At 46.3% G+C, this 15,899-nt stretch overlaps 1 protein-coding gene across 1 annotated transcript in view; it reads left to right on the forward strand.

The window, feature by feature from the left end:
* The window catches only part of LOC143774712 (uncharacterized), a 689,954-nt gene that overhangs the window by 245,139 nt on the left and 428,916 nt on the right, over window positions 1–15,899 (forward strand). Inside the window, exon 7 of the mRNA XM_077262476.1 lies at window positions 9,651–9,953. Within this exon, the coding sequence (XP_077118591.1) occupies window positions 9,651–9,953 (303 nt within the window). The remainder of the gene's footprint in view (window positions 1–9,650; window positions 9,954–15,899) is intronic.

The following is a 15,899-nucleotide window of genomic DNA, read 5'->3' on the forward strand; positions in this document are numbered from 1 at the left end:
ACTCTTTAGTATAATGCAGCAACCCCTACCCACAGGCAGACTCTATAGAATAAGGCAGCCCCCTCCCCACAAGCAGACTCTAGTATAAAACAGCCCCCTACTCCCGACAGGCAGACTCTGTAGTATAAGTCAGCACCCCCCTCCTCACAGGCAGACTCTGTAGAATAAGGCAGCCCCCAACAGGCAGCCACTGTAGTGTAAGGCAGCCCCCTCCTCCCCACAGGCAGATTCTGTAGAATAAGGCAGCCCCCCACAGGCAGACACTGTAGTATAAGGCAGCCCCCCTCCCCACATACAAACTCTGTAGTATAAGGCAGCCCCCCTCCCCACAGGCAGACTGAGCAGTATAAGGCATCCCCCTTCCCCAGGCCGACTCTGTAGTGTAAGGCAGTCCCTGCTCCTCACAGGCAGACTCTGTAGTATAAGGCAGCCCCCCTCCCCACAGGCATACTCTGTAGAATAAAGCAGCACCCGCCTACCCACGGGCAGACTCTGCAGAATAAGGCACCCCCCTCCCCACAAGCAGACTCTAGTATAAAACAGCCCCCCCTTCCCCACAGGCAGATTCTGTAGTATAAGGCAGCATCCCTCCTCCCCACAGGCAGATTCTGTAGTATAAGGCTGCCCCCTCCTCCCCACAGGCAGACTATGTACTATAGGGCAGCCCCTCCACAGGCAGACTCTATAGTATAAGGCAGCCATCCTCCCCACAGACAAACTCTGCAGTATAAGACACCCCCTCCCCACAGGCAGACTCTGCAGTATAAGGCACCCCAATTCCTCAGGCAGACTCTGTAGTATAAGGCAGTCCCCTTCCTCACAGGCAGACTCTGCAGTATAAGGCAGCCCTCCTCTCCACACAGGCAGACTCTGTAGTATAAGGCAGCACACACCCCTCCCTAATAGGCAGACTCTGTAGTATAAGGCAGACTTCCCCTCCCCACAGGCATACTCTGTAGTATAAGGCAGCACCCTCCCTACCCACAGGCAGACTCTGTAGAATAAGGCAGCTTCCCCACTCCACAGGCAGACTCTAGTATAAGGCAGCCCCCATCCCCACAGGCAGACTCTGCAGTATAAGGCACCCCAATTCCTCAGGCAGACTCTGTAGTATAAGGCAGTCCCCTTCCTCACAGGCAGACTCTGCAGTATAAGGCAGCCCTCCTCTCCACACAGGCAGACTCTGTAGTATAAGGCAGCACACACCCCTCCATAATAGGCAGACTCTGTAGTATAAGGCAGACTTCCCCTCCCCACAGGCATACTCTGTAGTATAAGGCAGCACCCTCCCTACCCACAGGCAGACTCTGTAGAATAAGGCAGCTTCCCCACCCCACAGGCAGACTCTATTATTAGACAGCACCCCCTCCTCACAGGCAGACTCTGCAGTATAAGGCAGCCCTCCCCTCCCCACAGGCATGCTCTGTAGTATAAGACAGCATCCCCTACACACAGGAAGATTCTGTAGTATAAGGCAGCCCCCTCCTCCCCACAAGCAGACTCTCCACTATAGGGCAGCCCCTCCACAGGCAGACTCTGTAGTATAAGGCAGCCCCCCTCCCCACAGACAAACTGCAGTATAAGGCAACCCCCTCCCCACAGGCAGACTCTGCAGTATAAGGCACCCCCTTCCTCTGGCAGACTCTGTAGTGTAACACAGTCCCCCTCCTCACAGGCAGACTGCAGTATAAGGCAGCCCTCCTCTCCACACAGGCAGATTCTGTAGTATAAGGCAGCACAACCCCCTCCCCACAGGCATACTCTGTAGTATAAGGAAGCACCCCCTCCACACAGGCAGACTCTGTAGTATAAGGCAGCCTTCCCCTCCCCACAGACATACTCTGTAGTATAAGGCAGCACCCTCCCTACCCACAGGCAGACTCTGTAGAATAAGGCAGCCCCCCACCCCACAGGCAGACTCTAGTATAAGGCAGCCCCCATCCCCGCAGGCAGACTCTGTATTATTAGGCAACCCCCTCCTCCCCACAGGCAGACTCTGTAGTATAAGGCAGCACCCATCATCCCAACAGGCAGACTCCATAGTATAAGGCCGCCCCCTTCTCCCCACAGGCAGATTTTGTAGTATAAGGCAGCCCCCCCACAGGCAGACACTGTAGTGTATGGCAGCCTTCTCCTCCCCACAGGCAGACTCTGCAGTATAAGGCACCCCCCTTCCCCAGGCAGACTCTGTAGTGTAAGGCAGTCCCTGCTCCCCACAAGCAGACTCTGTAGTATATGGCAGCCACCCTCCCCACAGGCATTCTCTGTAATATAAAGCAGCACCCCCTACCCACGGGCAGACTCTGTATAATAAGGCAGCCCCCTCCCCACAGGCAGACTCTAGTATAAAACAGCCCCCCTCCCCACAGGCAGACTCTGTAGTGTAAGGCAGCACCCCACCTCCCCACAGGCAGATTCTGTAGTATAAGGCAGCCCCCTCCTCCCCACTGGGAGACTCTGTACTATAGGGAAGCCCCTCCACAGGCAGACTCTGTAGTATAAGGCAGCCTCCCTCCCCACAGACAAACTCTGCAGTATAAGGCAGCCCCCTCCCCACAGGCAGACTCTGCAGTATAAGGCACCCCCCTTCCCCAGGCAGACTCTGTAGTATAAGGCAGCCCCCCTACCCACAGACAGACTCTGTAGTATAAGGCAGCACCCCCCTCCCCACAGGCACACTCTGTAGTATAACGCAGCACCCCCATAAAGAAAACAAAACAATACTCACCTCTCTTCCTCCTTGTTCCTGCTCTGCTCCCTGCTCCAGCTGACCTCTGGACCACGGGCGACGGGAAGTGATGTTATTGCGCCTCCTGTCAGTGTCTGCGTCGGTGACGTCAGCCTCTGACAGGGGATGATGGGAGAAGGAGCCTAGTGCTCCTTCTCCCATCAATGTGGTCAGCTGAATCAGCTAGAAGCCGATACAGCTGACCCTGCTATGACAGGCGGGGGGCCACTGCTGGAACCGGGCCCACCCTTCCTGCTCAGGGGCCCCATAGCAGCTGGAGGCAGAGCAGGAAGATAGGGCCACCTCCCATTTGAAGTGAATTTGGGGGGTCAATATAATGCAAAAGTGAACCATTCTAAAAACTGCACCCCTCAAAGTGTGCAAAACCACATTCAATAAGTTAATTAACCCTTCAGGTGCTTCACAAGATCTAAAGTAATGTGGAAGGAAATAGTGAGCAAAAAAGTTACTTTGGAACCAATTTTTTTTATTTTTCACAAGGGTATCAGGAGAAATTGGACCACAAAGTTTGTTGTGCAATTTCTCCTGAGTACGATGGTACCTGGTGTGTGGGGAAAGCCACTGTTTGGGTGCATGGCAGGGCTCAGAAGGGTGGGAGCAGCATTTGACTTTTGAACTCAAAATTAGCTGGAATCAATGGTGGCACCATGTAGAGATTGGAGACACCCTGATGTACTTAAACAGTGGAAACTACAATTCTAACTCCAACCCTAACTCCAACACACCCCTAACAATAATATCACACAACCCTAACTCCAACAAACCCCTAACCCTAATACCAACCCTAACCACAGCCCTAATGTCATGATCAGCTGCAGCCGCAGATGCGGCCCAGCCCGTAGACACCCCCAAGCTGACCAATCTCAGAAGGCGTGGGGCGCATGTTCCCCGTGAATGAAATTCGGACCCTTTAAACTGCAGAGGGGGACCCGGGCCGACCCCAATTAGGGGAGGGCAGAGCCCGGCGTTCTGTGGCAGCTCAGCATGTGGACAAGGAAAGAGACACGTAGGACTTAATTACACTGCACAACTTCAGGTATAGAGAAAGTAAAGTTTACTAAAGTAAAGTCACACAGTACATAAACAAAACATTACGATCTCAGGCTCCCGATTCCACACCTCCAGAAGGGTACCACCCAGTGGACCCCAAGGCACCAACGGATCACCAAGGCACACACAGGGAGGACATCAGGACCCAGGAATACTGGATAGACATCTGGGACACTGGGGTGGCAGCCCAGGTCATCAGCTGGGACACTGGCGTGGCAGGCCAGGTCATCAGTTACATCATGACATCGAACACAGGAAGGACATCAGGACATCAGGGAACACGAGGTCATCAGGACACAGGCAGGACATCAGGGTACAGACAGGACATCAGGACATCTGGACCCAGGGTCACGGGCAGACATCAGACAGGAGTCGTTCGGTTCCGGACATCCAACATGACCTACAGGCACCACCAGACATCAGGCTCCAAGCTCGAGGCAGCGGTCATCAGGTTCCAGACTGTGGTCGTCAGGCTCCGGGCATCGGACCAAGGAAGGAACTCAAGCGTGATGGTGCAAGCACCGCCGTACTCGACGTGAGCCAGATGGGGTTAACACCGCATGGTAGTCAGAGCACAGAGTAGTAGATGCTCAGCAGAAACACCGGTTTCAAGAGACTCAAAGTCACTGGGAGTGAGGCTCCAAATGCAGAGGGATTCCAGGAACATAATCACAGCAGACACAGTTCAGACAGGTTCAGGTACAGGACAGGTACAGGATCAAGGATTCGGGTCTGGATATACCGCCTCCAGGACAGGTGCCAGAAAAGGACAAAACAGGTATCAAGGCAAGGACTTTGGTACCAAAACATAGACAGGAGAGGTGCAGGAACACAAACACACATAGCAAAGTTCAGGAGCTTTGTGAGTAGCTCAGGCCCCGTCCATAGGGCAGGGGAACTTTATATAGGAGCTGCCTCTCAGCAATTGGCTGGGGACAGCATTTCAAGTACACACCCTAACCCTGATAAAAGCAGGGGAGGTGTGGCCGCGCACTGCCTAAGCACACACAGGAACCATTACAGCACAATCAATGCAGGAACTGAGGCTCAGGGCACCAGGCTGTGACTGCAAACACTGACACACGTGGAAAGTCATGCACCAGCTGCATGCAACCCGCGGACAGCATCCACAGCAGCAACCAGGGACCGCACATGATTAAGGTCATGCAATAGAAAAGAACTAACCACCCATGTACGGCTGCGCAGCAGAGCAGGGAATTGAGAAGGCTCCATCCAGGTAACAGCCAACAATATCCCAGCTCAAATTAGGGGGAAAAGAGTAAAGTGTAAAAGCAAACATATGCATTGTCATGCCGAAAACAAGATACAGACAGAACGGCATGACACCTAACCTCAACACACAACTAACCCTAGTCCCAACCCTAAGCATAACCCTAATCTCAAACCTAATCCTAACATACCCCTAACCCTAATCCCAACCCTAAACATAATCTCAACCATAACCACAACCCTAGCCCAACCCTAACTTTAGCCCCAACCCTAACCCTAGCCTCAAATCTAACCCTAGCCCGACCCTAACTCTTGCTTTTGCCTAACCCTAACTTTTGCAGAAGTCACTTTAGCTTAACTATAACTCTAATGGGAAAATGGAAATAATTTTTTTTTATGTCATTATTTTTACCTAACTAAGGGGGTGATCTAAATGAACCAATAGGAAAAATGTCCTATTGTTGCAGGGTGCCGGGTGACAGATCTTGGTGGGGGCATTGTGCATGTGCCCTCTATTTTGTTCATAGAAGAAGACAAAAAACTGACTAAAATCATGTTCTCTGGGGTCTCAGCTACCCTCTGGGGAATGCTATACACTTGTTTCTCAGCGCCATTAAGCAACGCTGAGGCATGAGTATCCTTAACTGCCATCTTTAAAAGCCATATTGGTGTTAGTTAAAAGGTTACACGTTAAAATAAGAAACTTTATAATAGATCTTAGTTTTCTCGTGAAATATTGTACTTCTTGATAGTGGTAAAATTTCTTTGATATAACTAGGGTTTATTTATGAAAAAAAGGAAATTTGGCAAAAATGTAGAAAATTTTGCAATTTTCAAACTTTTAGTTTTTGTGCCCTTAAATCAGAGAGTGGTGTCACACAAAACAGTTAATAAAAAACAATTCCCATATGTCTACTTTACGTCAGCACAATTTTTGAAGCATATTTTTTTTGTTAGGACGTTATAAGGGTTAAAAGTTGACAAGCAATTTCTAATTTTTCCAACAAAATTTACAAAACCATTTTTTTAAGGACCACCTCACATTTGAAGTGAGATTAGGGGGTTAATATAACACAAAATACCCAAAAGTGACACCATTCTAAGAACTGCACCCCTCGGGGTGCGCAAAACCACATTCAATACGTTTATTAACCCTTCAGGTGCCTCATAAGAACTAAAGCAATGTGAAAGGAAAAAAATGAACATTTAACTTTTTCAACAAAAAATTTACTTTGGAACCAATTTTTTTTATTTTCACAAGGGTATCAGGAAAAAAATCGACCACAAAATTTGTTTTCCAACTTCTCCTGAGTACGCCGATACCTGGTTTGTGAGGGAAAACCACTGTTTGGCACTTGGCAGGGCTCAGAATAGAAGGAGCATCGTTTGACTTTTGAACTCAAAATTAGCTGGAATCAATAGTCGCACCATGTCGCAATTGGAGACCCCTTGATGCATCTAAACAGTGGAACCCAAAATTCCATCTCCAACCCTAACTCGAACACACCTCTAACCCTAATTCCAACCCTAACCACAACCCTAACCCCAACACACCCCTAACCCTAATCCCAACCCTAACAATTATCTCAACCTTAACCACAACCCTAGCCCAACCATAACTTTAGCCCAACCCTAAATTTAGCCCCAACTCTAACCCTAACCTCAAACCTTACCCTAGCCCAACCTTAACCCTATCCTGACCTTATCTCTAGCTTTAGCCCAACCCTAACTCTAACTTTAGCCCAAATCACTTGATCCCAGCTCTCTTTAGCCCAACTCTAACCCTAATGGGAAAATGGAAAAAAAAAAAAAGATATTTTTTATTTCATTATTTTTACCTAACTAAGGGAATGATCAAAATGAACCAATAGGAAAAAGTTCCTATTTTTGCCGGGTGCGGGCTGACAGATCTCGGCGGGGGCACTGCACATGCGCCTGCCATTTTGTTCCCAGAAGAAGACACCAGTAGCCGGGGTTACTTCACGGGGGGTTGCAAGGACACCGAAGGTACCAGGCAGAATCGGAGGACTCCATTTCTCTTTCCTGTGAAGTGCAATCACATCAGAGGAGAGAAAAATTAAATGGGAAATCGGACTTTTTTTTTAGGTCACCATTATTCTGTTAATAACTGCTATTGTAACACTGGGGCAGGTAAAACCCGACCCAAATCATGTTATCTGGAGTCTCCGCTACCTTCAGTAGCCGATACCCCAAAAGAAAGTCTCTGGGGAACGCTATACAATTATTTCTCAGTGCCAGTAAAAAGAGGCGCTGAGGCATTAGTACCCCTAACTCCCATCATTAAAAAACATATTGGCGGTCGTTAAAGTGTCAAAGTGTAACCATTGTTTATATTTTTATTGCATAATTCAATATTACACGTTAAAATAAGAAACTTTGTAAAAGATCTTATCAGAAGAATCTGCTTTTTTCTCCTCCTGAGCTGACCATTATTTCTCAAATTTCTCAAATCATGTGTGAAATTTGCATTCAGTGAACACAGATCTTCCCATTACTGAGATAGGAGATGATACTTGGTGTTCATAAATTGCTATGGAGAACGATACCTGTCATAACAGGAGAACTTGCATCAGAATTTTCTGCGTCTGCCGCTTGTTCCTCCCTCTCTCCTCTCCACAGAGGAATATGAACACCAACTTTCATCTCTTATCTCAGTAATGTGAATATTAGTGTTGAGCATTCCGATACCGCAAGTATCGGGTATCGGCTGATATTTGCTGTATCGGAATTCCGATACCGAGATCCGATACTTTTGTGATATTGGGAATCAGTATCGGGATCCATATTAATGTGTAAAATAAAGAATAAAAATAAAAAATATTGATATACTCACCCTCTGACGCGCCCTGGTTGTAACCGCCAGCTTCCGTTCCTAAGAATGAGCGCTTGAAAGTCCTTAGATGACGTCGCGGCCTGTGATTGGTCGTGTGAGCGGTCATGTGACCGCTCCGCGACCAATCACAGGACCCGACGTCATCTAAGGACTTTCAAGCGCTTGAAAGACCTTAGATTACGTCACGGCTTGTGATTGGTCGCGTTGCGGTCACGTGACCGCTCTGTGACCAATCACAGGCCGCGACGTCATCTAAGGACTTTCAAGCGCTCATTCTTATGAACGGAGGCTGGCGGTTACAACCAGGGCGCGTCAGAGGGTGAGTATATCAATATTTTTTATTTTTATTCTTTATTTTACACATTAATATGGATCCCAGGGCCTGAAGGGGAGTTTCCTCTACTTCAGACCCTGGGAACCATCAGGATACCTTCCGATACTTGGTGTCTCATTGACTTGTATTGGTATCGGGTATCAGTATCGGCGATATCCGATTCTTTTCGGGTATCGGCCGATACTATCCGATACCGATACTTTCAAGTATCGGACGGTATCGCTCAACACTAGTGAATATCTGTCTTCACTGAATATAGATTTTACCCATGAATTGAGAGTCACAACGATGTTCCAGAGATTTGATGCTTACACCATAAAAATGATGATAATTTAAAAAAAAGACCTATAGTTGACGACCAGCATCCCCACCGATTTTTTTGCCACCACCAAGGCATTCAGTTTGCGTTAATTCTAGATCCTTCTCAAAAGATGTTTTTATAATTTCTTCGGGGTACCTTTTTTCTATAAACCTTGTCTTTAATCATTTGGATAAAGTCACATGATCCTTAATTAATGTACAATTCCTCCTAATGAGGCGGAATTGACTCCAAGCTATATTTTCTCTCTATTTTGAAAAATATGAGCTGTAAAAATCTAAATAACAGTTGCCATCTAAAGGCTTGTAATTGGTTTTCCTCATCAATTCCTTTACATGGAATAACTCCAAATCTAAAGAATAATTTTATCTTTAGCAATGTCCGCAGTAAAAGTTATTCCCCAATCATTACCATTCAGTTAATTAACAAATGCAAAGGCTTCAGATTCAGTGCTGCACCATATGAAGAACAAGTCATCGATACAACGCCGGTGATATCTGAAATACGTGCGATAGATGCCAGACTTAATCAGCGACAGGGAGAAGAAAGGATCTCTGTTCTGGCTTATAATGTTTGGTCCTGTTGATTAATAATACTCCACAGCTCTGAAATCCAATTCATGGTCTACAGTATATTTGGGTATAGAGCAGCAACATCTATTGTAATAAAGAAAAAGCTGTCCTCCCATATAATATTTATAGTCTAATCCATTAATTGGGTAGAATCTCTAAGATGGGATGGAAGATTTAAAACAAAATCTTGTAAAAGAGATCAACATAGTGTGACAGTGAACCAATCGATCTGATATAATGGGACCTCCTGTTTTTTTCTATTTTTGTGAACTTTTGGCAGATGATAAAAAAATAGCTAAATTTGGGGAATTGAGGGTAAAATATTATTCCAAGAAGAGAAAGAATATTTCTCTTATAATCTATATTAAAAAGTTGCTTATTTTCATGTGTCTATTGATTTATGAAATCAAAATTAAAATGACAGATCCTTGTTAAGTTGTTTGGCACAAATCTGAATGACAAGTGCTTTATGAAAAAATATAGAAACATCCACAGTTATGTAATGATGTGTATCATTCTTCTAATTCTTCCTTACACTACAGACAAGGCAAACTTTATAGACCATCACAGATCAGTTCTTATTCAGAGGATCACAGATATAAATCCAATTCTATGTAATTTTCGGAACCAAGAACTTCTGACTCAAGAACAGTACAATGATGTGAAGGAAAAGACAACACCCAGGGAGAAGATGCGACAACTGTGTGATATCATCAGTCACTGGGAGGATACTGGAAAGTTTTTGGCTTATATTGTTTTAAAAAAATACAATGAAGAAATTATCCAAGACTTGGAAAAGTTGGACTGGTCGGGGTCAACTGTAGATCACTCAGTACTATTCATTGGTAAGTCTAGACCCTCTTTTACACACATTTGATGCTTTAATTTATTTTAGTCAAATAAAGGAGTGGAGTGGTTCAATCCACAGAGGATTCATTTCAAGTTGAATTTCCTCAAATTTGCAGGCCCCTGCAAATTCGAACACTTCACAAATTGAGCATTGGCCCAAAAAATGTAATGACTGCTGCAGAGTCACAGAGCTAGCTAATTACATCACTCATGGACACCATGTTTAATGACCCATAACACCTCATATGGCCTAGCGTAACCTGACTGGTGATATGGAGGGACTATCACAGCCAATATAAAAGATGGGCACAAGAAGCACAATATTATTATGAGCACGCTGGTGTTGCATTCACATATGTGGCCATCATGTGAACCCTGCCTTGCATTTGAGGTTATACAAGCACTCCCATAAAGGTTTTTATCCTCTCAATATATTGCAGTCACCATATTATATAGCACTGTGTACTTAAAATTGCTCATTTTATTTTACAATTGCTCATATTATTATTACTTATGTAACTATTCCCGTTTGGCCCATACAAAAAAATATCCTCAAAATCATGATCCTCACAGCATCTGTTCACACACCCTCTATGAACTTAATAGCCCTCTGTGTCTGTGCCATACACATACTGGCTGGTCACAGGTTAATGCAGTGTCATGTGCATACAGTATTTAATATGTTAAAAAATTATTAATATTTGCCTTTCTCTCTAGTTAACTATTTTTTTCATTAGATCTATGACATCACGTGATATCTCTGCCACTTCCACTGTTCTATGTGTACCCCAATGTAGACGAAGATGCCTCCCACTCTGCACCTGTTGCATACTTTCAACCACCATCAACAATCACGTCCACGTCCTTGCCCTAGTAGAGCATTTAGTTTTCCCTACTCAAGCTCTTGGAACGCAAGCATAAATATGCAGCCACCCACCCACAGGCCTCAATACTAAACGGACACATTTCCAGACTTCATGCCCTGAAAATGTTGCCAATTAGGCTTGTGGAGATGGAAGCTTTCCAAAACCCCATGGCGGTGGCCATTCCTTAGTATTCAGTACCCGGCCGCCATTATTTCTCCCAGTGTGCTGTCCCTGCCTTACACAATCACGTGTCCGATAACATCAGCCGTGCCCTGAACAACACTGTTACTAGGAACGACTTAACCATGGACACATGGACAAGTGATTGTGGCTTAGGATGCTATATTTCCATGAATGCACACTGGGTGAACATTGTGGAAGCCAGGACCCAGTCGAAGCCTGGGATGAAACACGTACTACCGACACCAAGGATTGCGGAACCAGGTTCAATCAGGGTTTCCCCCACCTTCTACAGCAGTTCCTGCACCTGCTCCTCCTCAACCCTTCATCTCAGAAATGTCAACATCAGTCACAAGCTAGAAGCATTGCAGCAATGCATCGGCCAAGCGGCAACAAGCTCTGCAAAATGCTAATCTGCTTAGTTTACAAACCACACACTGCCGCAGAGTTATGGAAAGGTTTAATAGAAAATACTGATTTGTGGAGCTTGTCCCTAAACCTGCAACCAGACATGATCATGTGTGACAATGGCTGTAATGTGGTGGCAGCTCTGAAGTTTGGCAACCTCGCACATGTACCATGCCTGGCCCAAGTGCTCAACTTAGTGGTTAAGAGTAGTGATGAGCAAACGTGCCCGCCACTACTTGGTACTCACCCGAGTATCACTATGCTCGATGTACTCGGCGAGCACCTAGTATTTCCGGCATTATTTGGCGGGAGCTTGGGTCTCCACCCTGCATTTCTGATGCTCTTTAGAGCGCCAATGACAGTGCAGGGATTATCAGTAGTGTTGAGCATTCCGATACTGCAAGTATCGGGTATCGGCCGATACTTGCTGTATCGGAATTTCCGATACCGAGATCCGATACTTTTGTGGTATCGGGTATCGGGTATCGCAACAACATTAATGTAATAATGTGTAAAAAAGAGAATTAAAATAAAAAATATCGCTATACTCACCTGTCCGACGCAGCCGGGACCTCAGCGAGGGAACCGGCAGCGTTGTTTGTTTAAATTTCGCGCTTTTACTTGGTTACGTGAAGTCCCGGCTTGTGATTGGTCAGGGCGGCCATGTTGCCGGGACGTGGACCAATCACAGCAAGCCGTGACGAAATTACGTCACGGCTTGCTGTGATTGGTCCGCGTCCCGGCAACATGGCCGCCATTAACCAATCACAAGCCGTGACGTCACGGGAGGCTGGACATGCGCGTATTTTGAAAAGCGCGCGTGTCCAGCCTCCAGTGACGTCCCGGCAACATGGCCGCCATTAACCAATCACAAGCCGGGACGTCACGGGAGGCTGGACATGCGCGTATTTTGAAAAGCGCGCGTGTCCAGCCTCCAGTGACGTCCCGGCAACATGGCCGCCATTAACCAATCACAAGCCGGGACGTCACGGGAGGCTGGACATGCGCGTATTTTGAAAAGCGCGCGTGTCCAGCCTCCAGTGACGTCCCGGCAACATGGCCGCCATTAACCAATCACAAGCCGGGACGTCACGGGAGGCTGGACATGCGCGTATTTTGAAAAGCGCGCGTGTCCAGCCTCCAGTGACGTCCCGGCAACATGGCCGCCATTAACCAATCACAAGCCGGGACGTCACTGGAGGCTGGACACGCGCGCTTTTCAAAATACGCGCATGTCCAGCCTCCCGTGACGTCACGGCTTGTGATTGGTTAATGGCGGCCATGTTGCCGGGACGCGGACCAATCACAGCAAGCCGTGACGTAATTTCGTCACGGCTTGCTGTGATTGGTCCGCGTCCCGGCAACATGGCCGCCCTGACCAATCACAAGCCGGGACTTCACGTAACCAAGTAAAAGCGCGAATTTTAAACAAACAACGTTGCCGGTTCCCTCGCTGAGGTCCCGGCTGCGTCGGACAGGTGAGTATAGCGATATTTTTTATTTTAATTCTTTATTTTACACATTAATATGGTTCCCAGGGCCTGAAGGAGAGTTTCCTCTCCTTCAGACCCTGGGAACCATCAGGAATACCGTCCGATACTTGAGTCCCATTGACTTGTATTGGTATCGGGTATCGGTATCGGATTGGATCCGATACTTTGCCGGAATCGGCCGATACTTTCCGATACCGATACTTTCAAGTATCGGACGGTATCGCTCAACACTAATTATCAGCCATGCACTGTAATGCCGAAGCCATCTTTGTTGTGGTATTACAGTGATTGGCTGGGCCATACAGTGTCATCAGATCTATAAGACACCTGGCGCTACTCTGCTCACCGCATTCTGCTCTGGACTTAGCGAATGTAGGGAGAGCTGGTGCTGAGATAGGGTCAGAATTGTGCTTTTAATAGTTAGTGTAGGTCTGAAACTGTTCAGTCCACAACTCCTGAGAAACCAACAGTTTTTTTTAGGGCTAATTCGGGGGTCCTGAGATTGCAGCGCTAGGTAGGCGGGGAGTCTATGTGCACATATCCACATCAGGCCTGCAGCCACTGTATGTGAGTACATAGACCTCACTGCATACCTCCAAAAGCTCCATTACTGTCTGCTGCTGCTTATTTAATATATATCTAGCTGCAGTTTTATGTGGCTTTTTTTGTTTTTTCTTCACCTGATACCTACTCCTTTTATTCTAAAGCAATCTATAGCCCCTTTATTTTACTCCAGACAGGTTATTGAAATATAAGAACTTGCAAATCTACCATTTTTTTGTCCAGACACCAGATGTGAGTGTGCCCAAAAACTTTTTTTTGTGTGTTTGTCAAAGCCAACTTGTTGACACAATTTAGTTGTGCCCCCAAAAATCAAGGACACATTTAGATCAATCTGTTATCTGAGGCAGACGGCTGGTGTATCGGTGGTGGAAAAATAGTAGTTTCACAGGTAAACGTATCATAGTTCTGCGTGCTAGCCTTTTTTTTCTTTTTATTCAAAAGTTCACGCAAAAAAAAGCTATTTTGTATAGTCTGTTATGTCAGGCTGAGGCCTGGTGTATCTGTATTTGAAAAATTGTATTTTCACAGGCATACATAGCATAGTTCTGTGTGCTAGCCTTGTTCTACTCTTTTTTGTTTTTTTTTCTAAATTCACCAAAAAAAAAAAAAAATTGAATACAGTCTGTTATGTTAGGCTGAGGCCTGGTGTATCTATGGTGGAAAAATGATAGTTTCGCAGACACACATGGCATATTTCTGTGTGCTAGCATTGTTCTACTCTTTCTTATTTTATTTGACTTTTTTAAATTCACCAAAAACCAAAAACATATTTAATACAGTCTGTTATGTCAGGATGAGGCCTGGTGTGTCTGTGTTTGAAAAATTGTATTTCTGCAGGCATAGGTATCATAGTTCTGTGTGCTAGCCTTGTCCTTTTTTTTTTAAATTCACCAAAAAGCAAAAAAAAAATGTAATACAGTCTGTTATGTCAGGCCTCATGCATGAAAAATCGTAGCTTTGCAGCCGTACTGATCAGATATAATTTAGCTCCAATTAAATACCTTTGTGTTGAACTTTTGAAATAGTGCAGTATTCCATTTAAAATGGGCAAGGCAAGGGATGGGGAAGTGGTCGTGATGCTGATGGTGCATGCAGATGACAAGGACGTTGCCAAGCTGAAGGTGGGCCACAACAAAGACCCACATCTTCTCGCTTGACCTTCCTGTCCCAGTTTCTAGGGGACCGCAGCACACCACTATTGAAGCTAGAGCAGTGTGAAATGGTTGTTGGTTGGATAGCGGATAATGCTTCCAGTCATGTAGCCACCACCACCACCATGTCTTCCACATGGTCAAGTCTAAGTAGCCGTGAGTGTGAACCGGATATTCCTCACCCTGATCCTCATTCCTCCCACCATGACGAGTGCACTGAGAAAACTGATCCCACACTTGGACACTCCAAAGAGCTGTTCACTTTTCCCTTTCAAGATTTCTGACTCTCGATGGTCAACTTGAAGTGGGGCCAGATGAGATCGCATGTAGTGATGCCCAAAGCTTTGAACAGTCACGGTCACAAGAAGGCGATGGTGGGAAAGTGTCACAAGAGATGGACGATGATGAGACACAAATGCCGGAAAGTCAGGAGGAGGAGTGGTGTGCGGATGTGGAAGACGAGGTGGTGGATGACTTAGTGACTGACCCAACCTTACAGGAGGACATGCAGAGCGATGACAGCAGCACACATGGTGAAGGACGCATATCAACCCAACAGGCAGGAAGAAGAAGTGTAGTGGCCACAGACAGAAGGCGTGCATCCATTCCCCGTAACACCAACATGAGGGAAGTTGCCATTCCAATCTAACCTAGTCTGGCTATTTTGTAAAGACTGTTCCAATATCCCCAAATAGGCCATTTGCAGCATCTGCCATGCCCGCATCAGCAGGGGTAGCAAAACTACCAGCCTGTCCACCACCAGCATGATCAGGCACATGGCAGCAAAGCACCCAACTTTGTGGGCCGAACCCCAGGCTCTAGGAATACTATCTGCAGGTGACACCATTGCTTCTTCCACTGTTTTGCGTAGAAGCCAATCCCAGTCCACCGTGCATGTGAAGATGCCTCTAGGTCTGCACCTGTTCCTGCCAACAGTCAAGAAGCACCATCATAAAGCCCGTCCATGTCCTTGTCCCAGCCCAGCCTTCAGTTGTCTATACCCCAGTCATTGGAAAGCAAGCGGAAATACCCAGCCAGCACCCCACAGGCCACAGTACTAAATTATAACATTTCTCTTCTGCTAGAAATGTTGTGTTTGGCTCATTAAGATAGAAGCTATCCACAACCTGATGGCGGAAGCTATACCAAGGTAATCAGTCCCCATTTTCCACTATTTCTCCTGGTGTGCCATAGCGGCATTACACCTGCATGTGTCCCACAACATTACGAGTACCCTCAGCAATGCTGTTACTAGGAAAGTCCACATCACCATGGACACA

This window comes from Ranitomeya variabilis, chromosome 5, assembly GCF_051348905.1.
Source record: "Ranitomeya variabilis isolate aRanVar5 chromosome 5, aRanVar5.hap1, whole genome shotgun sequence".
NCBI classification, from domain to species: Eukaryota; Metazoa; Chordata; class Amphibia; order Anura; family Dendrobatidae; genus Ranitomeya; species Ranitomeya variabilis.